Here is a 26,976-nt window from a genome sequence, read left to right on the forward strand (position 1 = left end):
GCTTCCCGCGGGCGGGGGAAGCTGGCGAAGATGCTTGCCCACTGATTCCTGCACGGTCGGTACGGTCATCCCGCTGCACAGACGGGGAAACTGAGGCTTAGAGTAGCTCATTCGCTCACACTCCGTCTGACTTCCGGAACCGAGCTTTTTGCCCACCCAGGCACCACTCTTAAGGGCTTTAACTCCAAGGGAGAAGAGCTGCCAGTCTTCCGGCACGTGCCCAGAAGGGATCGACGCACCGCACTGACGCAGGCACGCACGCACGCACGCACGCACGCCTCTCCCGGTCGCAGCGCTCACCACGTTCTGCCTGGTGGTGTCCTCGTGGCCTTGGAGAACTCGGATCCTGTGCTTGCAACGCAGGTGCTCTATCTGCTCCACCGTCTGGTCCCCGAATTTCTGCAGACACAGGGCCCTCACTTACAGGACCCCCTTCTGGGTAAACCCAGGGACCAGACGCCCCCGGAACGGCCCCTCGAAGCCCCTCTGCCCCCAGTGCCCTGCAGGGTCCCAGGGGCATGGGTGGGGGTGCGGGGCTCGCTACCTCGTAGGAGTCCCGGATCAAGTCGGCGATGTCGGTGACCGGGTAGGGCTCCTGGTCGTCGGAGAAAAAGGCGTGGTAGCTGCCAACCGAGGGCCCGGGGCTCTCCTCGTTCTTAATGTGGTCCAGAAACCTGAGCACAGCCAGCACGTCAATGCCCGGTCCCGGTCCGCCTGGCCCGGGAACCGCACGGCACCGCCGACCCTCAATGGGGCCTTTGCGCAGGTCTAAGCACTCGCACACACGCCACGCAAGGAAGGCAAGCCAGCAATTAACAGTCTCATTTGAGGGAAAGGGCGACTTGGCCATTCAGCCAGACTGGCCGGTGGAGTCGGTGCCTCTGCAGGGAGAACGCAGAGATAACAGCCTGTGCGTGTGTGAGAGTCCCAGCTCCGCCACAGTCTTAAAAGGATGCTGCTGTTCGGAGGGCTGATTCAGAGCAAACCCCACGTGCAATACAGCAAAACACAACCTTGCTCTGCGCCATCAACATGCTCGGTGTGGGTCAGATCGTGGCGATGGTCTACAGTTTTGACTAGCTGGAATTTGAAAACCGATCGCCAGACTTTTCTTCCACATTCCTCTTACATCTGCAAGTTCTGCTGAAACCTGCTCAGCAGCAGCACAACACGCAAGCCTCCGCTCCACTGACAGGCAGGCGGTGGCCGTGCGTGACATGAGCTGTTACTGGTTGGGAATGGAACCCTGGCCTCTCGGGTGGAGGGTGAGCATTCACGGTGAACCACCCCTACCCCCAGCCTTTTAAATGCCATTGGGCTTGCCACCAGCTCCAAGAGAACCTGGCTATAGTCCTCACCTTCCTATGACAGCTATTTCTTTCAATACACTGGCTCCTACACATAAAACGCCTGAAAGAACCAGTCAGCTACTGGAGCCAGTGGTCCCGGGAGTTCCCCCTCCCCCAGCCCAAAGGCACTGTGAGTCCATCTAGACCAGTGGTTCTCCACCTTCCTAATGCTGTGACCCTTTAATAGAGTTCCTCATGTTGTGGTGACCCCAACCATTAAAGTATTTTTGTTGCTACTTCATCACTGTAATTTTGCTATTGTTATGAAGCAGGCGACCCCTGTGAAAGAGTCGTTCACCACCCCCCAAAGGGGTCTTGACCCACAGGTTGAGAACCTAGGATCTAGACCACAGGTGGGGAAATTTTGCAGCCCGTGGCCATGTGGATAGTATAACATTATCCGAGGGCCATATTGGTCCATCATTTAATGAACTCACCCCTAATGTGATGACTAGAACTGCTTCTCTTTGGTGAGGCCTGTGACATTGGCTGGTGTTGATTTCACGTGCCTTAGATGGCCAGCGGGCTGGACTTTCCCCAAACCCAATTGAGAGCACAGGTTCCCAAACTTATTCAGCCTGCTATCACCCCCACCCCCACTTTCAGGGGGAAAAATTACTCAGTGCCCCTCACTGGCAATGTAAAATTTGGGTGTGAAATCCCATAATCTGGGATAAAGTGTAGGTATCTGCTTGCTGTCCGCTCTATCCCTGGTTTGCCACAGACTCGGGGCAGGCACTCACCGACTGAGGATCATCAAGGCCTGCCCGTCGTCCTTGCTGCTGCACAGGTCCTCGGCGTTGGCGTCGAGCACGGCCAGCCCCAGCTGGAAGATGGCCTTGATCCCATCGTAGAAGAAGCAGTCTATGACATTGACCGCACTCTCCAAGGGCATGATGCTGAGGAACAGGGTCAGGAACCACGAGAGAGACACGGACGCCAGGGCGGAGAGGTCATTCATGTGCTCAGCCAGCTCTGGGAGGTGCTCTTTGATGAGCTCTTCAAAGACAGACTGGTCCACCTGAGCCCCTGGAAAAGGCAGGGGGGGGCAAGGGGCTCTGCGTCAGAAGGGGCTCACCCTCTCTACAGGGAGCCGAAACAACACCGCGGAGAAAAGCACAACAGTGGCACGGCACACAGAACCCAGGAAAGAACGCCACACTTCGAGCCCTGATTTCTGGCACTTCCGCGAAGGGACTACCAGGTGGGGAAATGGCAATCCACCGGGCATCTGTCTGGAAGATAAGCGACCTCTATCTCACCGCATGCAGAAAGGTACGCTTGAAGCGGAGCACAGACAGGATTATGAAAGCTAACACACTGAGAGGAGAATACAGGACATGAAAAAGCACGAGCTGCAGTTGAAAACCACCCCCTCAACGTGCCCACAACCTAAGACTGGTCTTCCTCAACGGACATCATTATAAATGAAAATGCAAGTGCCAAGCTAAGAGAGTCTTGGCCATTCATATGCCTGCTGACAGCGAATCTAACCTAAAATAAAGAACTCCTGCAACTTAGTCAGAAGATGGTGACCATCGGATGTTAGGGGAAATAGGCAAACAATTCGGAGAGACACTTTCAAGGGCCAGGTGAAACCAACGGTCCACAAAGCAAAGGAGAAGCTGCTCCACACCCACAGCCATCAATGAACACAGACCAAGACCACGTGCTATACGATACCACTGCTCACCGCAACAAGGGCATGAAGGGAACTGATGGAAACAGTAACAGGCACACTGAGAAGCACATCAGATGTCCAATCCGCAGACTCTAAGACAGACTTGTCTGGCTACTTGTTTATTTTGGCCATGACCTACAGCACTTTGAACTCTGTATGCTCACAAAAGGCAGTCACCTCCTTCCCAGCCAACCGTCCCTTCCAGTTCCTCCACAATCCTCAGAGGCCTCAAGACATCAGTCTTTTCTTTCTGGCCTGCCCCCCAAATAGTCTCCAACTTCTCCCTCACATTGGTTCTGTTCCCACTGCCACCATTTCCAGGTTAGGCCCCCTTCATCTCTCATCTAGATTACTTACTTAAAGGTGGCTCTTGGAGTATCATCAACCAGAAACACTTTATATTAATTTCTTCACTAAGAAGTTCCTGGACCACAGAAATGGGGTAAATTTAGAGCCTAATCTCAGGAGGGGCAGAGGTGCAGAGTGGACAAGCACTGTAGGTCACAGATCTGTCCAGACCCAGGCAGGAGGAGTACACATCCTTCCTGTCTCTCGTCCTTCCTGTCTCTCGTTAAGCGGTGGGAGAGATTTACCAAGTCTGCCTTTTCACTGAAGGCACAGCTCTGCAGGTTCTCCAACACGGTACCGGTACCGAGGCCCCAACTCCACCTCCCTCTCCTCCAGAGAACCCAGGGACCTCCACCTGTCTGCACAGGGCCACTGAGTTCCCTAGAGTAACAGCCCTTCCCCTCGACCAACTCATAGCATGAATGCAAACACCACAGGGCCTTCTACTTTACAACTTGATTCTTGGGCCCAGGAATTCCTTCCAGTAAGTTCGGGCCACCCAGCTAAAAGAATGTGTTTTCCTTGATCCAAAACGTGTAGGTACTTATAGCAGGAGAGTCTCTGAGTTACCTTACTCCTTTTACAATGAATGACCCAAGTTAGCTTTCAAATGTGAATGTCGGAGTGTTTACACAGAGACTACGTGGGTGGCAAACACAGAGGCCTGTATAAGGAGGACTGATGACAGACGTCCTGACCCAGGTTTCGTCATGGCCCCCCAGCCAGGTAGCAACAACTGAGGGGGGTGGTGTACCTATCACTCGGTGGTTGAAGTAGTCGGGCAACATCCGCTCACACACAGCAACCAGCAACCAGAAGGCTTCTTCCTCTTTGGCATACAGCAGCAGCACTGACGTCAGGATGTTCATGGACTGCTCGGGATGCAGAGGGAGGGGAGCGGAAAGTCACTGGTTGGATCATGTGATACCACAGCGATTTAAAAATGGACAAGCTCAAACCCCAAACCAAACCCACTGCCACCGTGTGCACTCTGGCTCAGAGGCTGTCGATCCCCACATGGGCAAACACTCTTGTCTTTCTCTCTCAGTGCTCTGCTGGGCTGGAACTGCTGACCTTGTGCTTCTCCCACACTGCCACCCGGCTCCTTCCACAATATCAAGGACTTTTCAGATGAGAGAAAACCTCACAGTCCAGCCGTACTGACCATGTGACATGGACCAACACCTATATCAGTATGGGTCATCGCAAGACGGATTGATTCCACAACTAGCCAAGACTGAGTCACTGTCTCCACCTGGAAGCATTGGATTTAGCTGTGCTGTGTGCCACCTCGGGCTCTGATCAAACCCACCACTGACTGGGCCCATATTCATATCCTCTCCCTCTCTCCCTCGCGCATGCGCACGCACACCTTCATTCAGCCGTAGATTCTGCTCACACACAGGTGAGCAAAGTTTGAAATCCTACTTTTTGAAATGGCTGAAATGTCAGAGCATCTCTCATGTGTTGGGGTGGCTGCCGTTTAAATGGACTTGTTCTCAGCTTGTGGGGTTCCCTAAGCCCTGGAAGTCAGGAACTATTCAGAGGAAGAGGATGTCTTCCTTGTGTTTCTTGAAGGGACAGGCTAGGCCTTCAACTCTCTCCTTCCTCCCGCCTAGCACTGCTATTCTTAAAGTCGCCGTTACTCTGTTCTGTAGCAGTCTAGACAAACAAAGCTCTGCAGAGGTACAGTAATCCCGTGGTGAGGTCGGAATCCTCCCTGGAGTGAGCAGGGGGCAACTCAGCACCTCTACGTCTTCCCTCAAACAAGCCCCTGGACGGTCCTGATCACTTCCCCACCAGCCAGCGTGACCACACCAGGACGAGCCTTTGGCCCTAGTCAGATGCAGTTTCGAAGAAACAGGGCCCACAGTCTGGTGGCTGAAAGGCGCAGAGAGCAGGGGATCCCCCCTGGAGACGCATGTGACATAGCGCCTCCTTGGAGGGAGGAGGCTGCGCATCAGTGAATACGTCACCTGGCAGTATCCAATTTTGGGGTTCCGGTGGGCGTAGGCTGTCAGCACTCTCCTCAGGGCGGCGATGCCCGTCTCATTTTGGAAGGCAGGGTGCTCCGGTAAGGAGCGGTGCAGGTCACGTTCGATCTCCTCGCTCACCAGGCAGCACTTCCCCACCAGGTTCCCATAGTACCCCGGGTGCGAGGCCAGGTCTGTGACAGCATCTGAGGGGTGAAAGCGGGTGGTTACCGGGATGGCGTCCTTCTGGAGAAGGGCTGGGCTGTCACAGAGCCTCAGGGGGATCGAGTGACTTAAGGGACATCAGGTATTTTGAGGCCACACAACCAAAGTTCACTTCGGTCCTGCAGCTGGTGTAGCCCAAAATGAAAATACAAAAAAGCGAATGTGGCTTTTCTAAGAATAACCTCATGTGGGGCAGGGGTTGGGGGCGGGGGGAGAGTTTCTACTAGAAATAATTATAGTCATGTTTCTCATATCAAATTTCCTAATAGCAGCAGGGGATGGACACATAGGAGGGGGGCATTAAAAAGTTTGTGAAAAAATGGAATCAAAGAATAATGGAAGTTTCCCACACACCTTTGAACACCCCCAGCCCACCCCCATCATGTACGTCAGAAGTGTCCTTATGGGTTCCACAAGGAAGGATGGAGCCCTGTGTGGAAGGCCCACGAGAAGGGGTAGGTGTGGGCCCGCATGTCGCTCTGAGGCGAGGCTCAGCGTGTCAAGGAACAGGGAGACCTCCCCCGACCCCTGCACAGAACACTGCCTGTCACTAGCCAGCTCTCCCTGGGCTTTGATGTCTGGCCAGCAGGGTGCCACCAGGCAGGAATCAGTGCTTGGTGAGGTCTTCTTCACTTATCAGCCGGCACCAAGCTGGTTCCTGGTTCAGTGGTGGAATTCTCACCCTCCGTGTGGGAAACCCAGGTTCAATTCCCAGTCAAGGCACCTCACACACAGCTCCCATCTGTCGGTCAGCAACTACCTGTCTGTCCACGATGGCTTGGTGTGTGTGGCTACCTTGCTGAACAGGTTTCAGGGGCCTTCAGACCAGGACAGACTACTTCTGAATCTCAGCCAATGAAACTCTATGGGTCGCAGCCGTCTAATCCACACTGACTGTGGTGGTGACGGTGCAGGCGCAGGCACAGGCCTGGGCGGCATTCTGTTCCCCTGGGCATGAGATTGCAGTGAGTGTGAGGTTGCAACTGATATCAAGACTGTGGGAACTGGAGGCACAGTGGAGTCACATATTAACATATCCCCTTCCCAGGGGAGATACCGGGAGGGTCAGGGGCTGCAGAGAGGGGCTCGATTCTGCCATGAGCTGCAGGTTAATGGCTGAATGTGTGAAGTGATTAAATAGGTGATAAAAAGGATGGGTGTCTGTGTGCCATAAAGAGACCTAAAAGAATGCATGGCCGTGGCACCCACAGGTGTTCATCATAGGTGGGGGGGGGGTGATTCTGAGGAGCTCCTTGCTTTACTGGCTCTCCTATATTTTCTTATTTCTCAGTGAGGAATACTTCCTGCTTTTCTGACATACAAAGGAGCAGACGCACTTAGTTTTTAAAGGACATGCCTGCAGATGGGACTCCCAGAAAGAGTTACAGTCTCAGAAACCCACAGGCCAGTACCAGCCTGGCCTGCAGGGAATCCCTCTGAGTCGCCATCAACTCGATAGCAGTGAGCCTTGGAGATGCATCTTTGGCAGGCACTTGGGAACCAGCAGTGGTGCCAGGGCAGAGGTGGGATGCCTGGGCATGGGAGCCCAGGTGAGCAGTGGCACAGCAAGTGGCAGTAAGCATCAACCATCCCAATGACTGTGCAGCTGGAGGCCAGACTGACCCTGGAAACTATGGCCCTAAAATAACCTTTAACCCTAAACCAAGCTCCCTCGAAGTCACCTTTAAGATAAATAGTAACTTCTTTAGTAAGGAGCGGCTATCTTGAGCAGGGCGCTTTGCCAAGAACTACCTATATGGGATGGGGCTGAGCACAGACACTCGAAAGGCTACATGAGACTCGTACGGGCAGCGAGGTTATCTTCATGCAAGTGGAACAGTCTGTAAAACGGTCACGAGAACAGCTGAGCAACTTGAAGAATGAAATCAATTGCCACTGGACTGTACAGAGAAACGTGACGAAATCGATGTCTAGTTCACTCTATGTATTTTCTGACACACATACACACACAAAAGCTTCCATCGAGTTGCTGCAGACGCACAGGGACCCTACAGGACAGGGTAGAACTCCCCGTGGGTTTCCCAAGAATGTAACTCTTTCCAGGAGTAGAAAGCCCTGTCTTTCTCCCGAGGAGCAGCTGGTGGTTTTGAACTGCTAACCTTGCAGATCACAGCTCAATGCATAACCACTATGCCACCAGTGCTCCTACACACACACACACACACACACACACACAGAGTAAATCAATGTCAATGAGGTCCAGTGCTATCAAGTATGGCAGGGAACATGAAATCTGTATCTATAGAACTATTCCATACAGTTTATAAGACTTTTTTTTTTACTGTAAGTAAATTATTTTATTGGGGCCCTTATAGCTCTGATAACAATGCACACATCAATTGTCTTAAGTACCTTTGTCAGGACTGTATTATTACGTAACAGAGTTCCTCCTTTTTCTCCCGCAGAACCACTCGTGGGTTTGGACCAACAACCCCTCAGTTAGCCAGTCAATGCTTTAGCCACCGTGCCACCAATGGACCATTATGAAGATTTCTTGTTTATTTTCATCTATTCCCAAACTTAAAACTTAACACACTCACTGCCACTGAGTAGCTGCTGACTCACAGTGATCCTACAGGGCAGGGTAGAACTGCCCCTGTGAGTTTCTGAGACTGAAACGCTTTATGGGAAGAGAAAGCCCCACCTTTCTCTTGAGGAACAACCGGTGTATTAGAACTGTTGACCTTGAGAACTTAAGTCTAGCTCATAACCAATTTGCCACCATGGCTCCTTGAAGATGCTTCCAGGGGCTGCTAACAGAATTTCCATCATTATGTATGGAGGAAGTCATTTTTAACCAGAGGGGATCGATCATTTGGCCCAGACTCCCAGGCTTGGAGAATACTGCAGCCCAGAGACTGCAGGCAGCTAGGCCGAGCAGTCAGGTTTCCAAAGTACGTCACTGGGACCTGGGCAGCGACGATCCAGAAGTAGATGATATCACTGGTGCATATATACACACACACACACACCACCCCATCCCACCCCTCCATTGGGGACCCTCTGATCCTGAGTCCATTCCAAACAGGCACGAAGGCACCAGAAATACTTACCTGAGAAAAGGAGCCAGAGTCGGCCACGTAAAGACTCGGGGATCCCCATGGCTACAAGCTTCCGGATCTTTTCTGTGCGAAACATGCACACGGTTCTGCCGTATTCCACGAAGTGGTCGTTCCACAGGTTTATTTTGATCTGTTCTCTGGACTGGAAATGGGAAGATTCTTGCTGTACCAAGAAGCCCGCCCCCACCCGGCACCACAGCCCAGCTGCGGCCCTGCCCCTCCTCACTCGGAAACCAGCGTCAGAGGCCGAGAAGCCTGCAGGTGCTCGGCGTCCTTGATGACTTGGGACTGCCTGTCAACGCAGCAGCAGCTGCACAAAGGCGCTTGGCGGCTGGGGTTGCAGCTGCAGCACAAGTGGGGCACTGTCACAATTTGTCCCGAGCCTAACTAACGACATCTAGAGGAAACAACGGACCTGAACAAATTAGTGTCTCCATGATCAGGAACAAGCAAGATACCTGCCAGAGGGCACCTGGCCAACTCATCTAAGCTATAGGCAAGGTTCCCCATCAGGCCCTCTAACCGGCGTGTGTGTGTGGGGGGGGGGGAGCGGGCGGTGCCAGTTCCTTGGCAACTGAAGACTCAAGAGTCATCCCTGGATGGCAGGGATTTTCATGCGCCCTTTCAAGAAGGAATGCATATATGCTCTAAATCATCTGTATTCTCTGTCAGGGAAGCATGAGGGGGCCTTCAAAATTCTGTGGAAACAGAATGAAAAGGTCATGGAATTCTTCCATGAAATTTTGGAAGCTTGCTATAATGTCCCCCTCCCCCAGTATTTCCCAGGGGTTTGGTCCAAATAGAGTTAACTGAGCATCTGTCTATGTGTGAAAAGATTGGAGATTTGACTAGAAGCCCGCAAGGCGCTTAGTCAGATGTGAAAGAGCCATTGGGCGATGAAGTTACGAGTGTTTGGAGCCACTGCCTGGCGACCTAAGCCCGGCAACAGTGGCCTCAATGAGCACGCTCTCAAAGTACCTCCTAGACTAATCACCGTACTGTACGTCGCTGCTCGAAGCCTCCCTAGAGAGGAAAACCGCAAGTAAACGTAAGGAGAGCTTTCCAGCTCAGCCAAGCTAGAAGAATGTGCCGTTTGGTCCCCCAGAAGGAACATGTGGAGAGAGAGAAAACACACACACACACACACACACACACACACACACGCGACTAGACTAGGGAGTGCAGACTAGGGGGAAAGCTTATTCTGCATCTAGAAACCCCAGCAGCGACAGCACCGATGGCTCTCTGTCCGCCTGTGGGGCGGGCCAGCAGAGCCGGCCACTTCATTTTGACTATGTCCTCAGGCTTTGACCACCTCACCCGACTTGCTCAAACAATGGGCGCCAACTGAACCCTTCAGCTTTCAGGGCCAAAGTGCACACTGCTCACGGCTGCCTGGCAGCCCAGAGCCGCATCAGTGCTCCCGGCGCCCGGCCAGAGCCATGCTAGTAGGTGCCGTCTCTCATGACTGGACAGACAGCTGGGAAGATGCTCAAAGTGGGCAGGGATGCTTCACCCACCATCCGGGAGTCGGGGCTCTGGCTGCCTGACTGCTGGAAGATGGCGATCAGGGCCTCAGGGTTGAGCAGCGGGCTCGCCTCTTTGTCATGGTCCTCCCCATCTTCAGAAGGCACCATCTCGAGCTTCCCAAACCTGTGGTCACTGCACATGCTTGTGGAGGGGAACACTGGCGAAGCCTGCGTAGGAAGGGAAAAAGGAGAGAGGAAACATTCAGATGTAAAGGAGCGGTGGTAGTTACAGCATCTGGTGTCCATCTGGGACTTGAGAGGATTAAGAGTGAAGGGTGGAGTCTAGTCTGTCAGTCGGATCATAGCCAAGAAGGTCTCTGGGTGGGCATGGCCTTCTCCTGAGAATTCTGGCAATTCCTGATTTCCTCCTTGGAGGCGGGAGACAGACAGTCTCTTCTCTTTTTTTCCCCTCTTTTCTCTCTCTCCTCACTCCCTTGGAGATGCTCTGACAAAACACATGGCACTACGCTGATAGACCCTGTGCCCTGGAAACTGAAGGAACCATGTAGAGACCCCTGACAGGGCTGAGATGGTTCTACTGCCACTGGAGCCACAAAACTTTGCACTTACTGGCCTGTGATCTTCCTGCACTTGGGGTCATTGCATGTGTTTCGTTGAGTCTGAAGAGGACTTTACAGATTGCTATTGGACATATGGGCTTATGGGCTAATGGACTTGACCTGGACTGGGCTGGGACGTTTTCTCAATATTCAATTGCTCTTGTATATAAAACCTTTTTATAAAATTTATTTATTTAATCTTATTGGGGGCTCGTACAACTCATCACAATCCATCCATCCATCCATTGTGTCAAGCACATTTGTACATGTTACCATCGTCATTCTCAAAATATTTGCTTTCTGCTTGTTAGCTCCTCATTTTTTCCCCTCCCTCCCTGCTCCCTACTCACTCAGGAACCCTTGATAATGTATAAATTATTATTTTGTCATATATTACACTGTCCGACGTCTCCTTTCACCCACTTTTCTGTTGTCCCTCCCCCAGGGAGGGGATATATGTAGATCCTTGTAATCAGTTACCCCTTTCCACCCTACCCTCTTTCCACCCTCCTGGTATTGCCACTCTCAGCACTGGTCCTGAAGGGATCATCAGTCCTGGATTCCCTGTGTTTCCAGTTCCTGTCTGTACCAGTGTACATCCTCTGGTCTAGCCAGATGTGTAAGGTAGAATTGGGATGACAGTGGAGGAGGAGGGAGGAAGCATTTAGGAACTGGAGGGAAATTTTATGTTTCATCCTTGCTACATCGCATCCTGACTGGCTCATCTCGTGTCTTCCCCACACTCTTCTGTAAGGGGATGTCCACTTGCCTACAGATGGGTCTTGGCTCCCCAATCTGCATTCCCCCTCATTCACAATGATTTGATTTTTTGTTCTTTGACACCTGATACCTGATCCCATATAAACCTCTTTCTTATTCACATGAGTCTCTGAATTTGTTTCTCTAGTCTACTTTAACACAGGAGCCCTGGTGGCACTTTGGGCTAAGCACTGTGCTGTTAACCACAAGGTAAGCTGTTCAAACCCACCAACTGCTGCTTAGGAGAAAGATGAGGCTGCCTGCTCTCATAAAGATTTGCAATCTCTGAAACCCACAGGGGCAAGTTCTCTTCTGTACTATTGGATTGCTATGAGTCAAACTTGGGTTTTGTCTGGGTTTATCTATTTGTGGTGCAAATATATGTAAGTGGTTGGCTGCTCAAAGGCCGGTGACTGATTCAAGAACACCTAAAGGCTTCTTGGGAAAAGGCTTGGACATCGACTCCCAAAGAATTAGCCACAGAAACCCTGGAAGAGTGCAATTATACCCCAACTAACATGAATCCCCACAGGATATGATCCTAAGAAATAAATGATCTACCCTGGGTTTTCCGACAATGCACAGAGCGTGAGTCTAAAGCGGTGAACAGGAAAGCTAAAATGAGTTCAAGCCCAGTATCCCTTCTCCTCCTTCAACTGTGGAGGCCCTCATCTCCAGAAAACAACTCCACAGGACAGAGAGAGATGCTTTCTCTCCTCCTCTCCCTGGGCGAGATGAAGGGAGGGAGAGATGTGATAGGACAAGAGGACTGGGTACCAGAAGACCCAGGGCCAAGCGTGCAGCTGTCCTTTCTGAAGGACAATAATCTTCCTCTCGTTCAGAAAGTTACATTTGCCTCCAAATAACTTCCCTTTATGAGGGGGATATTTTCCACCAATGCCTCTCAATGTGGGTGGTACACATTGTGAATCCTGTCAAGTAGAAGAGAGAGCCAAGCCAAGTAACCCTTCTAACTTGTGAGCATCCACCAAGCCCTCTACCATGTGGGAGATACACCATCAAATTTCCCAATGGGTGAAGGCTGCCCTATCAACCTATCTGACCAGTGAGGGGATGTCCCTAAAACCTCTAGGGAAAATTGCATTAACCACCCTAACCAACTCCAGTACACTGGGAGCATCCACACAGGGCACTCCATGTATCTGAAGCGAGCATGCACGCTCTGACCCACAGACTGCCCCAAGTATCACTCAGGGTTTTTCCTGACCTTGGCACAACAGTTTTACATGCACCAACCCCCCCTTTGAAAACCAATGCCCTCATGATGGCAACATATGGGGCTTTCAATGTACAGACCCCCCTGGCGTGGCAGTGTCATACCATATCTTCATTTCCTGAGCTGTCATAATGCACGGGATGGTTGGCGTGAACCTGCTTCAGCCTTACGAGCAGACTCTCCACCAGGCTGTCTCGATCCTTGAGCTCGATGAACTGGAAGGCCATCTTGCTCCTGATGCTCACAATGATGGGGTTGGGCAGCAGGCTGGTGTCCTCCATCTTCTCAATGCTCACTACCTGTTTCCAGAGAGCGAGAACGTGTCATGGCACATCCAGAAAGTCTTCCAAAGCAGAAAGAGCGGCCAGATAACTGCAGTTAGGAACGGGCACGCTAGATAACAAAGAGGGCAGCACTGGATTTCTCGCTCGACTCTCCCAAGCACAAGTCTGAGTGAACGGAAACCATCTCTCACAGACTGATGACATGGCAGGAGGAGCGAGCACGTACGAACGAGCTTTGAGTTCTCCCAAACAACAGGGCTCAGCCCACCCGTCTCTGTGCTACGAAGTAGTAGGGAGAATGTGGTGGCCTTGAGGTGTCCGAGTCACCGGCTCTTCTCAGAGCCAGAGAAGCAAAGCACTGTCTGAGCATTAAAGACCCCTCCCCACCCCACTTCCCAAGAACAGAATCACAGCATTTTAAGAAGAAGAAATGATGCGATTATGTGCTGGTTGTGCGCTAACAGGTTGGTCTTTCAAACCCACCTTGCAGCTCCACCACGGAAGAAAGGCCTGGTGATCTGCGCCCATAGAGATCACAGCCTAAAAAACCCACGGGGTGGGTTCTACTGGGTCACACAGGGTCACTGTGATTCAGACCCAACTCAATGGCACTGAACAACATGCGAAGATGGGAGCAGACAGAAATGGAAAATGCTGCTTTTACTGTGTAACTAATGCCCCAGGGGTGGGGGCCGCAGCTCAGGAAGACAACTGTGGGTCCCGAGTCTACAAAGGTGCTCTGCACCCGACTTTGTGAGCAGCAACCACGTCTTCAAAACTTGTGAGGTGGTCACTCAAGATGCACTGATTGATTCTCTCCCTGCCCAGAGCAAAGAGGAAGGCGGAAATGAGACACAAGGAGACAGTTGGTGCAGTGTACTGAAGGGTCACATGAACCACAGCTTCTACTACCCCGAGACTAGAAGAGCTAGATGGTGGCCGGCTACCACGGACTGCTCTGGTCGGGACCGGAATAGAAGGTACTGGGAAAACAAAATTCTAGAATCATTAAAAAAAATACCAGACTTACTACTCTGATAGTCTGGTGGAAGCCCCCAAACCGTAGTCCCCTAGACACGCTTGAAGCCTGGAACTGAATCTATTCCCAGATAGTAACTTTCAGTTCCAATTGCCACTGAGTCAATTCCAAGTCTGAGTGACCCTACAGGACAGAGTGGAAATGTCCCCTGCGGTTTCCAAGGCTGCAAACCCTTACAGAAGCAGGCTGCTCCATCTTTCCTCTGAGCGTCCGGGGAGCCAAACAGTAGACAGACCTAGACAGTGAAGAGAAAGCAGCATGCTCCTCGGCATCATCAGCCTGAGGAGCCAACAGGGCAGCGTGAGTTTGAAACCCACGGCCAGCCGACAGGCTGGGACAGGAAGGGGTGAATGGACAGAGGACACTGGAGAGGAAGTGGGGAGAGTGCTGTTACCCTCTGGGGACTAGCACCAATAGCTGGAAAGAAGCGAGGGCCAAGTGCTGAATGACAAGCTCATTTGCTCTGTAAACTTCCACCCAAATCGCAATGAAAAGGCTTTAAAAACAACACCAACAAAAAATCAGTTTGCCATTTACTTTTAAAAGGTAAAGATGAGGATGGAGGAGGGAGGGGAAAAAGAGGAGCTGGTACCAAGGGCTCAAGTAGAAAGAAAATGTTTTGAAAAGGATGATGGCAACATGTACAGATGTGCTTGACACAATGGATGTACGGATTGTTATAAGAGATGTACGAGCCCCCAGTAAAATTATTTTTTTAAAAAAAGAAGGTACAGATGGATTCCTAAGAGTTTTGGGAGGAACTTCCATTGCTTAAACATGTATTTTTTAAAATATATATTGCATTGTGCTTCCAGGGCAAGTTTATACAGCAAATTAGATTCCCCCTCAACCAGTCACACAAATGATTCCCTGATTTCACGGTAGTGCCCACGACATGTCAGCGCTCTCTTACTCCCACCCCACCTGCCTTCCACCTGGTTTCCCGGGCCCTCCTTGTCACTCATCTTTGCTTCTGGGTGAAGGCTGACCTTTGGCCTCTGAGAGTCATCATTTCAAGAAGCAGTCTTCACAGGTGTTATTGCTTAATTTATTAGTGAATCTATTATTTGGCTGAAAGGAGACCCACGGGAGTGGCTACAGTTGAGGTTAAGGGGTTTCTTAAGGCAACTGTCTTAGGGGTTCCTCTGGTCTCTACCCGGCCAGCAGGTGTGGTCTCTCTTAGGAATCTGAGTTCTCGTCCACATTTCCCTCCCACTCTCACTGGCACCTTCTATTGTGTCCCTGGTCAGAAGAGGTGGGGCAGGAGCTGGGCAGCGTCCGGCTCTGCTGGTCTCAGGCTCCGGGAGGCTGTGGGCCCGTGGTCACCATGGGCACTTTCATGCCAGCTTTATCGGCAACGTGGCAGGGAGAGGGTGTGGCCCACCACTTCTATGCAAACTCTCAGTTGTCCTAGCAGCAGCAGGATGAGCAAAGGCCAAACGGGCCATGGTGACACACAGGCCCTGCTGCCCTCCAGAAGCCAAGACCTCTAGACGTCCAGCTCCAGATGTTGAGGATGCTGACGGAGTTCCTGTCTCCTCCGGGGGCTTTCAGAGCCAGCAGCCGCAGGTTCAAATGACAAAACGCTGGCTTAAGTACATGCTATGGTGGCTGAACAAACCCACTGCCTTCTAATGGATCCCCACTCACAGCGACACTGAGAACAGAGCAGGACTTCCCCCACAGGGCTGGAATCGTATAGAAGCAGACTGCCACGGCTCTCTCCTTTGGAGCAGTTGGTGGGTGTGAACCGCCGACCTTGAGGTGAGTAGACTAGCTGGTAACCACTACACCACTCAGAAACAAACTCACTACCATCAAGTCCATCCTAGCCCATCGCAACCCTGCAGGGCACAGGAGGGCTGCACCTGTGGGTTTCCAAGGCTGTGACTTCAACAAGAGCAGAAAGCCTCAACTTTCTCCAGCAGCGTGCCCGGTGGGTTTGAACTGCTGATCTTGTGGCGTACAGTCCGACATGTAGCCCACTACGCCAACAGGACTCCTGAGAAGAAAGGTGACAGGGGACCAGCGGCATCTACCTCTCTGAGTGGGAGGATAACGTTACAGCAGCCGTCTTCTTTGCTAGCAAAGCAGATGTAGCTGTCAGAGGTAAACATCTGCCCCGCGGTATGACGGCGGCTAAACGGCGTCCACAGGGAACAGGCCATGACTGCGTGCAGCCTCTCCTTCCGTGGCAACCTGAAGAACGCCCGGAAGAACTCCTTCTGTGCTCTAGCTTCAAGATCCCTAGGAAAGGGGAGAAGGGAAAATGAAAAGGTGGGAGGGTGAGAGGACACCCAAGATTTCGAAGAAAAACACTTTCAGGCCCACTGGTCCAGCCTGGGTTCAGAATGACGCGAGTGCAGCCGATCCCTGTAGGTGTTCGCCCAGGCATCTCTGCCCCCGCCCCCCCACCTCGCCCCCCCCCTTCACAGGCAGCGTCAGAGCAAGGACTCAAAGGAGCACCCGCTGCCCGCTTCACCGCCTTGCACAGACCCAAGCAAGCATTCCTCCCTGGTTTGGGCAATTTGCAAAAGCATCCTAAAAACCACCCTGTAGGAATCCAGGATCACAGGCATGTAATAGGGGCTGGCGAGGAGGTGGAGGGAACGTGACCCCTTCCTTCCTCCATTGTTACTGGGAATAGAGGATGGTTGAGCAACCCCAGAAAGTACAAAAGCCTGTAGGAAAATGTTCACAAGCAGCATGACTCACGAGAACTGAAAACGAGGAAACAGCCCAGCGGGCTAATGGATAAAGTAATTGTGGATGAATCCATACCATGAAATCAGGGTTCGGCAGAGCATGAAATTCTGACACATGCTCCGACATGGGCAAACCTCGAAAGCATTGCAGGCTGTGGGAAAGGAGCTAAAACAGCCTCATATGAGTACTGTGTTGATTGTACTGATCTGAGATGTTCAGCATAGGCAAAGCTACAGAGTCAGACAACAGACTAAAAAAACCAAACTTACTGTCACTGAGCTACCTACAGATGGGCTTTGGGTCTCTGCGTTGCACTTCCCCTCATTCATAATGATATGATTTTTTTTGTTCTGGGTCTTTGATGCCTGACACCTGATCCCAGCGACACCGCGTGATCACACAGGCTGGTGTGCTTCTTCCATGTGGGCTTTGATGCTTCTCAGCTAGATGGCCACTTGTTTATCTTCAAGCCTTTAAGAACCCAGATTGTCATGTCTTTTGATAGCTGTGCACCATAAGCTTTCTTCACATTTGCTTAGGCATCTGCTTTGTCTTCAGCAACCATGTCAGGAAGGTGGGCATCATAGAATGCCAGTTTAATAGAACAAAGTGTTCTTGCATTGTGGGAGTCCTTGAGTGGAGGCACAATATCCATCTGCTACCTTAATACTAAACCTATAAATATATGCACATAGATCTATTTCCCATCATATATAAATATATTTACATATTTACATGGCTATATTTAAACCTCTATAAATGTCCTTTGCCTCCTACTTCTTTCCTCTATTTCCTTTTACTTTCCTCTTGTCCCACCATCATGCTCAGCCTTCATTTGGGTTTCAGCGATTCCTCTCGGTTACACTGCCCTTGATCAAGTCCTACCAGGCCTCCTACACCCTCCTCATCATCGATTTTGGATCACTTGTTGTTCCCTTGTCCCTGGGTTTGTTAAGTAATTACGTTTCAATGAAGCTCTAAAATGATACGTATGCCTGGCCTATTGAGAGTGTTGAATAAGTATGAGTTATTGTCATCTTAAACAAAAATAAAGTCGGGACTCTAGAGAAGACCCATCAGTGTCACTTCAGTATTAACAACATAGGATGATGGTGATGGGGAATGGGGGGTAGGGGTAGAATCCCACCCCACCCCAAGGAATTCCCTGCATGCTCTTTCTTGGCCCTAAAACTCAGTGAAGCATGAACATGACTGATGGATTTTAGTAATGAGTCAAACTTCTAGTAGAGGAGGAAGTCCTACCACTGAGGGAACAATATTATTTGACACATTGTTATTGTTGGCTGCCTTCGCGTTGGCCCCGGTCTCCAGGCGAAGCACACGTGACAGCCCAGAACTGCCACAGGGGTTTCTTCACTGTAATCTTCACAGGAGCAGTTTGCCGGGTACTTTCTGCCGCAGAGCCACCAACGGCAGAGCCTATGGAAACTGCTGGTGTCACCCAGGCTGTGGCACAGCAAATAAGGAGGCTCATAAAAATATATGTGGATTAGAATTAGCGCTTTGATCAAAGGCAGCACTCGCCACTCCTGTCTTTCCTACCAGCTGGGTGACCATAGCTAACCCTTCTCTATGTCTCTCTGGGAATACGTAAGTTGAAAACAGTGCCTGTCCTTTCTGCATCAAGGGATCCCTGTGAATATGAGAGGATGTCCATATCACATGTTGCCCAAAAGAGGCAGGTTAGAAATAGCATGTATGAAAGGCTATACAAATTTACTAAAAGTGACTGAGTAAAGGGGCTTTCCTGAAAAATGTTAATAATGGTGTCTCTTGGTTAGCAGGATTTGCACCTCCCTTTATTTTGCTTAACTCTTCTATAAGACTGTATACTTCTTCTTTCTTTTAGGAAAAGAAACCCTTATAAAGTGTAACACAAATGCAAGATAGTGAACTCTAAACCCCAGACTCTGCACTGCAGCCTGAGGGATCTTGTTACTATCCAGGCTGCCTGAGGGCCCCTGGGGCACCATCTCACTAGGCTCTGCTAGCATACACAAGCACCTTCTGCTGGCTCCACTTCCAGGAGGCCAGCCCATCACCTCAGCACACGGTGGTCCTCCAAGGGCATAAATTGTGCCTCCCACAGAACACAAAGTCAGTGGGTTCTGATGGTATCGGGACTTGGGTTTTCTTTGTTTGTGAGGCCCTGACGGATGGGTGGGTCTTAAATTTCAGCACATTCGAGATTTAAAAGAGCAGATGAGATTGTTTCCACCTTTTTGTGACTGAGTACTGCTGTGATTAATGTGGGTGAGCACGCTCTTTACCTGTGCTTTGAACAGCTGGTATTTCCCCAGGATATATACCTGGTGTTAGAGAATGGATCCATCACATTTGCATTTCTAGTTCCACCTTTCCACGGGAGCACCAGACCACTCACCACAGTGGCTGCACCGTGTGACAGCTCTGTACGTCGGAACTGTTTAGATGGCAGTAAGGCTGGCTGGTTTGTCCAGCAGTTAATGATGGTGTCAGTCTCCCCATAGCCTTAACAGCATTTGTTTTCTTCTTCTTTTTAAAAAATATTTCCTATTAATGTTGGAGTGAGAAACTATTACTCCAAAGGGCTCATGAACCAAGCAAAACCCAGGTCTGCACCCTGAGGCCAGAGGAACTCGAAGGGGCCCAGCTATCACTGGAGACCGCTCCAAAAGGGATCACACTAGTGGGTGAGAGGTAGAATAAAACTCAAAATCATAAACAAAACAAAATCAGGCTAACTAACCTGATAGGGACGGGGGATAGAAACTAGGGCTTCTCGGACATCCTTCAGACCTAAAACCACACTCCAATCCCACCCCCACAGCTCAACTACAGAGAGACCTTTGAACAGCCAGCAGTGACAATCAATACACGATCAAAGGGAAGCATTTGCCCAGGGATAAGGGAGGTTCCCAGGGGATATGAAAAGAAGGCTAAGGAAAACAGTAAACAGAGGGCAGGAGGAGGAACAGTGCTACTCCAAGACACGGGGACTGTAACCTGTCCCAGGAAGCACAGACATATATGAGTTATTGAAGAGGACACCAATTTGCTCTGTAAACTTTTACCCAAATCACAACAAAAAGAATCTTTTAAAAAGTGACAAAGAGGGGGAGGGAAATGAGCTGATACCAAGGGCTCAACTAGAAAGAAAATGTTTTGAAAATGATGGTGGCAACATATGTACAAGCGTGCTTGATGCAATTGGTGTGTGGACTGTTATAAGAGCCCCCAGTAAAATGAATGATTAAAAAGCCAACAACTGACAAAGATTTCGAGAAAGATAGAGAGAAAAAAATCAGAGGCAGGGTAGGCACAGAGGCAAGCAAGCACAAATAGGGGAGCACATGGGGGGTCTCGAAGGAACGCCAAGAAAAACGCTAGAGAACCTGAGAGAAGGATTTCCCCGGAGCAAACAGCGCTTTGCCCTGGATTCAGATTCTAGCGTCGCAAAGTGTGAGAAAGCAACGTTCAGTCTTTAAAGCCACCGTTCGTGGCCCCTCTATTCCAAGCAGCTGGAGGAAACGAAGACACAGAGAGGCCCCACAGAGAAAGTGACAAATAGAATTTCATCTCAAACCCTCCAAAATAGAAAATGCAGCCATGTCCAGAAATTACTCTGCAAAAAAACCCCGAGACTATGATTCCAAGCATCACAATGGTCCCAGAGCCCATTGGCCAGAGGGGCAGTCCCTTTAACATTGGATGCAATAGGGACAACTGCTTCCCGAGTGGCCTGAACTTCTTCCAGAGAAGGGCTAGCGACTACGGAAGAGCTCTGAGATCATTCTAGAAGCCCACACCTTGCAAGATCTTCAGGACTGCCCCGAGGTGCCTGGGAGCTGATGTGCTGAACACAACGCACTGGAAATTCCCCATCTTTGTCCCAAATGTATGTTGTGCAGGCTGGTTGTGGGGAAAGTAATGCCCGCCCACCCTATTGCCAGTGCATCTCTATCAAGTCTGGGTCTAGTCCCCACTGACGCTCACCAGCCTTTTCTTCACGCCCCTCTCCCCTTGAGCAGCAGTAAGTGATATGACTCACAGCAGCTTGGGTTGCTGTTGGGTGAGATCCAGCCCATTCTAATAGCTCTCCTCTGTAATGGCTGTCTCATAGCTCAGAGAGGCGACCCATGTCTTCTAGGTTGGGGATGCTCTCAGGTGAGCATTGGTCGGCAGTTTCAACCCAGCAGCCGCTCCTTGAGAGAAGAGATGAGAGTGTGCTCCCTAGGACACGCTACACAGGGATGCTGTGGTTGGCATGGCGTCGGTGGCAATGGGCTTCAGTTTCATGTTCATGCTGACAGGAACAGAACACCAAGTCTGTTCTCCGACAGAGCTAACTTCTTGGTGAACAGCCTGGCATGGAACCCCCGAGCCTGCACGTGAGGAAGAGGATTGAGATGGACATTTATTTTGTACACACCCCCAGATAAGAATAAGGTGTTAGCAGAGGCTGGTTGATACTTTTTCCTTTTCCCCAGTGTGCCTGCTGCCTCCATGCACAGCTCAGATCTGCTCGCTTCTCTGTGGGCTTCTGAGCAGGCCGGGCCCCTGGTGCACACACTGCCTCCCTTCTGGGCTGTTGTCCTCACTGAGCCCTCGGCACCCTGACACCCAAGGCCCCAAGATAAAGACAGGAAGTAAGCAGGAGCAGCTCAGATCCAAGCTCCTTTCTTCCTCTGTCCTAGAAAGTTCTCTCTCATTGTCACCTTAAGGATGATTTACATGCATAACCCAACTGTGGCGAATGCAGTCAGCCACATGAGAGATGAGAAGCGCAAGCCCTCTTGGGAAACTCAGAATTGGGACTGCCCTGTCCTGGAGGTTGGAGGCCCTGTGTGGTACCAACGGTAAGCCTTCAACTACAGGCTGAAAAGTAGGTGGTTCCAGCCCACGCTGAACTGCGTCAGAAGGCAGGCCCAGCGGCCAGTTTCTGCCTTGGAAATCCCGTGGCTCAGTTTTGCTCTGCACACGTGGGGTCCCCAGGAGTTGGAAGAGACTTGGGGCAAGAAATAAGAACGCCCTTTAGGGCCTATTTTGTAGCCAATTAATCTGCTGATGCTCAGTAGGAGGGGACTGCAAAAAGTCTGGAAAAATGAAAAGATAATAAAACTTTCTGAAACCCTCTTGCACATCAACTCCTCTGAACAGCGTCAAACATAAAGCCCCCATTACACTCGCCTCTCACACCTGCATCTGTATGTTGTTTGTTGGTGGGGGCGGGCGGGGGTGGTTTGCCATCGAATCGGGTCTGACCCAGAGACACTAGGTACCCAAAACGAAACACTGCCTGCGCCATTCCCACGATGGTCCCTGTGCCTGAGTCCATGGTCACAGCCACCGTGTCAATCCGTCTTGTCGAGGGTCTTCCTCTCCCTCGCTGCCCCTCTACCAAGCACGAGGCCCTTCTCCAGGGACTGCTCTCCCCTAACAGGCGGCCCCAAGCATGTGAGATGAAGTCTTGCCATCGTTGCCCCGAAGGAACACTCTGGCCAAGGCAGATTTAGGTGTACTTTTGGCAGTCCATGGTACTGTCAATATTCTTCACCAGCACAATTCATACGCACTGATTTTTCTTTGGTCTCCCTTATTCAATGTCTAACTTTCACATGCATGTGAGGCAATTGAAAATACCCCAGATTGGGCCAGCTGCACCTTACTCCTCAAAGTAGCATCCCTGCTGTGCGCGTTACATAATCTCCTGCCAATTTGAGGGTATTAGGAGTAAAAGGGTGGAGTTTAGCCTGTCCATGAGGTCACAGCTTGATGACCTCATTTGGAGGCTTAAGGGAGATAAATAGCTCAATGGAAGTCGGGCTTCTCTCTCTCTCTCTCTGCTTGACATTCCTGTTGACAAGCCACATGTAGCCAGGCTGATGGCAGCCAGAGCCCTGAAGCTGAAGGAGCCACGTGGAGACCCCCACACCAGAGCTGAAGCGCTTCCACCGCCACTGGATCCACCACTGGCCTGTGATCTTCCTGCATTCAGGCATCATTGCATGTGCTGCGTGGGTATAAAGAGGACTGTATGGGCTAGTATGGGACATATGGGTACTAAAGAACTTATGGGACTTGATCTGGACTGGGAGGTCTTCCCCATGTACAATTGCTCTGTGATATAAAGCTCTCTCTTACACACATATGAGTGTCTCTAGAATTGTTTCTCTAGTCAACCCGGTCTAACACACCTGCTTTTCAATACTCCACAGAAGGCCTTGTGCAGATTTACCCGAAGGATCGATACAGCAGCCTTCTCCGCTTTCAGTCCACAGAGAAGAGCACCGGACATCAATCACAGCACAACATCGGGAAAGCAGGTGCTCCTCCCAGGCCATAAACCACTCACAAGTGCCCCCCTGCCCCAAGGATGGTAAACCACCCAAAGAGCCCAACCTCACTTACTACCCATCACCCACATCTCCGGTGCACACAGGCCAGAGCGTGGCTGAGAGCCATCCGCTCTACATGTGGCTGGGCTTATGTGGTAACTAAACATAGGCTGCTCAGAACATGCAGCAACAAAGACCAAGTCTGCTGTCGAAGCTGAAACTAAGACACACAGAAATTCTAGACTACAATCACACAGACAAGGAGGACAAATGTGAGCTCCTGGCCCTGACACAACCAACAGCATGGTGTAGAGGTAGTGTGTCAGCTGCTGTCTCCACAGTGCCCAATTTCTTTAAAAACTACTCAGAGTTATCCCCCCGTGGTGAGCAGGACCCCATCAACACGGACCATCTGTGAAGGTTTTTCCTTCTCCAGAAAAGGTTTCTGCTTTTACCTTCCTGTGTCCATTGAACCACCTGACCCAGCCTACTGCCGGTCCCAGCTAATAGGTCTGTGGGCTGAGTGAGGGCTTCGATAGCCCGACAGATCCAATAGGACAGGGACACAGAGGAGGGCTTGTCTAGAGTGGAATAAACACAGAAAAGCCCTGGGCAGTTTCTGTGGACACTAGAACAGGCGGGGAGACAACAGGGGGTTCTGGGAAGCCAAGAGCTAGGGAGCGCAGATGCAGAAGACAAGGGCACAATGCTCAGACAGCTGCCCAGGCCACCACCACCAGTCCCTACAGAGCGCGCTCACATCCTGGAAAACGTGCACCGAGCTTTCCTGCAGCAAGTCAGCCACCAAACCTCAGACGCAAGCAGACAAGCAAAGGCCATCACAGAAGAGCCGGGTGCACTTTTCTGTCCCTGCCAACTACGGGCCGAAGGATAGGTATTTCCAGGTTTTAAAAGTGCAGGGCCAGTCCATTCATTCCCTCTTGCTCTGCAGAACCCCAGGTGGCACAGGCAGTTAAGCAGGCAACTAGTGACTGGAACTACTAACTGGAAGAAAGGCGCTTCAACCCCACCGAGAGGCATTTCGGAAGACTAGTCACCACAAGACAAACCCTGGGAGCAGAGTTTGCTGCATGCCTGGCAGTGGTCTGAGTCAGAATGGATTCCTCTCTCTCCCTGGGCAAGTGCCCTCCGGCGCCCTCTCCCCCTTACAGCCACCCCACCTTGGCTGGCACAGACTCCTGGACTACCCTTAACAGGACTATAGCAGGCTGCACATCAGCAGCCCTGGTGAGGCGCTTGTCCTCCTGTGCCCTCATGGGAACAGTGCCCGAGGCCCATCTCTCGTCCCTGCCCACAGGGAGCCCCCAGCTGGGCTCCCTCTGCATCCACCCTGCCTGCTGCAGGGAGCACAGACAGTAATTAGGACTCATCTGCAATCCGAGGGGGCCTTGCCCTCCTGACCTGAGGGCCACCTTTGCAGAGCTGTGATGTGGGAAGGGAGGGCGAAGCTCTATCAACAACACTGGGAAACACCCCCAGAGCACTCCAGCACTTCTGAATGTGCCCCACAGCATGAAGAGGCGGTGTTCGTCCCCAAAAGCCTCAAGCCTGGACGCTTCTGGCAGGTGGTCAAGCGGCCTGAGTCATTACCTGTTTATATTTCAAGGCCTACGTCTTAGTGGGGAGAAAAAAGCAGCAGCTACCAATGAGAACTGGCATTGAGTCTGTAGGGAACGCCATGCCTTCCACTCTGAGAGGAAGTCACTCCAAGGGCAGTGACCAGCAGAGCACCCTGGGGACCCGAGTTGGGAGGTGTGTCTGGGGCTTGGCCCAGGGCCACCCTCACAGCTCCACCGCAGGCTCTTGTTTTGTTCTTTTCTCCTAACAGTTTGCAGGGGGGGGGGGGGGGGGGGCGTGAAAGCAGTATCTGAATTCTAGAGTGTGGATGTAATGAACTTTTCCTTCCAAGGCAGAAGATCTGACCAGAAGTGCAGGGTGTAGGGGTTACACAATGGGCTGCGACCCACCCGGGTCGGCAGTTTGAACTGGCCAGCTGCACCCCAGGAGAGAGATTCGGCTGTGTGGCTCCAAGGGAGAGCAGTTCCATTCTGCTCTACAGGGTCGCTGCTAAGTCGGAATTGACTCCACAGCAGGGGGTGGTGGTAGAAGGTGTCACGGATGTTGGACTATCATCTTCTTTCCTCGTGTCTATCTCAAACCACATCCGGAAGTGAAGCCTAGCCAGGACATCAGGCAACTGACAAGGAATTTTCCTGAAATCCCAACATCAAGCTGAAGCGGACCTAAAAAACTATTAAGTGGCCTCATGTTGTTCCTCAGTGTGGTGGCAACAGACACACACACAGTTTCTTACACACACACACACACACACACACACACAACTATAGTTGGGTTTTGTGACAATAGGGATGGGCCAGGATTCTCAGTGGGTTGTCAGTTATATAACCTAACATAATATAATCACCCACCCCAAATGAGATCTGTTATGAGCAGCCAATCAGTTATAAGGATGGGAGGCAACACCCTCAGATCACAGATCTGATTCAACCAATCAATCTCCTCTCACCTTGAGAAAGGGTGGAGTCTAACCTGTCAATAAGGTTGAGCTCAATGACCTCACTTGGAAGTGCGAAGGAGATAAATAGTTCACTGGATGGCAGACATACACTCTGCTTCATCTTCCTGCTGATAAGACACATGGAGCTAAGCTAGAGCCCCTGGAGCTGGAGGAGCCACGTGGAGACCCATGCCAGCACTAAGATGCCACCACTGCCACTGAATCCACAAGACTTTCCACCCACTGGCCTGTGAGCTTCCTATAGTCGGCACCATTGCATGTTTTGCATGAGTCTGAAGAAGAATTTATAGATTGGTATCGGACATAAGAGCTAATACTGAACGTATGAACCTGATCTGGACTGGGCTAGGATGTTTTCTTAATATACAATTACTTTTTATAGAAAGCTCTTTCTTATACACATATGCATGTCTATAAATTTGTTTCTCTGGTCAACCCAGACTAACACAGGGAGTTTCCATGGAGGAGGGTAGAGGATGGATGGGGTTGGGGGGTGTCTGATATAAGTAGATGCTGTGGAAAAGCTTGCTTGCTTTTTTGCTAGACTGGATCCTGTATCTGGCTCATTCATTTCTGATTCTTTGAACTTCAGCCTGCCATGTTGTGGTTGTTAGATGCCTTCTACTCAGTTCCGACCCATAGTGAGCCTATGCACAGTAGAACCAAACACTGCACGGTCCTGCGCCATCCTCTCAGCTGTCCCTGCGCTTCAGCCCGCTGAGACAGCGCCTGTATCAGTCCAGCTCATCGAGGGCCTTCCTACTTTTTGCCACCCCTCCACTTTACTAAACATGATGTCCTTCTCCAGGGCCTGATTGCTCCTAACATGTCCAAAGTATGTAAGACGAAGTCTTGCCATCCCTGCCTTTAAGGAGCACTCTGGCCTTGCTTCTTCCAATACAGATCGGGTTGCCCTTCCAGAAGTCCATGGGACTTTCAATATTGTTCTCCATGCTTCCATTCTCCTACGGTCTTCCTTCTTCAGTGTCCAACGTTCCCATGCACATGATGCGATGGAGAATACCATGGCTTGGGTCAGGTGCACTTTACTCCTCAAAGGAACATCCTTGCTCTTTAACACTGTAGAGCAGTGGTTCTCAACCTTCCTCATGCCACGACCCTTTCATACAGTTCCTCATGCTGTGGTGACCCCCCCTCCCCCAACCCAACCATAAGATTATTTTCGTTGCTACTTCATCACTGCCATTTTGCTACTGTGATGAATCGGGTGACCCCTGTGAAAGGGTCGTTCAATGCCCAAAGGGGTCGCGACCCGCAGGTTGAGAGCCACCGCTCTAAAAAGTC

At 51.0% G+C, this 26,976-nt stretch overlaps 1 protein-coding gene across 1 annotated transcript in view; it reads right to left on the bottom strand.

Moving 5' to 3' along the window:
- TBC1D8 (TBC1 domain family member 8) overlaps nt 1–26,976 on the bottom strand; it is a 133,914-nt gene that overhangs the window by 20,865 nt on the left and 86,073 nt on the right. Inside the window, exons 6-14 of the mRNA XM_075563263.1 lie at nt 16,107–16,314; nt 12,849–13,043; nt 10,180–10,356; nt 8,651–8,801; nt 5,355–5,557; nt 4,133–4,250; nt 2,093–2,378; nt 545–674; nt 301–399 (exon numbers count right to left, since the gene is read on the bottom strand). Of these exons, the coding sequence (XP_075419378.1) occupies nt 301–399; nt 545–674; nt 2,093–2,378; nt 4,133–4,250; nt 5,355–5,557; nt 8,651–8,801; nt 10,180–10,356; nt 12,849–13,043; nt 16,107–16,314 (1,567 nt within the window). The remainder of the gene's footprint in view (nt 1–300; nt 400–544; nt 675–2,092; nt 2,379–4,132; nt 4,251–5,354; nt 5,558–8,650; nt 8,802–10,179; nt 10,357–12,848; nt 13,044–16,106; nt 16,315–26,976) is intronic.

Source organism: Tenrec ecaudatus, chromosome 11 (genome assembly GCF_050624435.1).
Source record: "Tenrec ecaudatus isolate mTenEca1 chromosome 11, mTenEca1.hap1, whole genome shotgun sequence".
NCBI classification, from domain to species: Eukaryota; Metazoa; Chordata; class Mammalia; order Afrosoricida; family Tenrecidae; genus Tenrec; species Tenrec ecaudatus.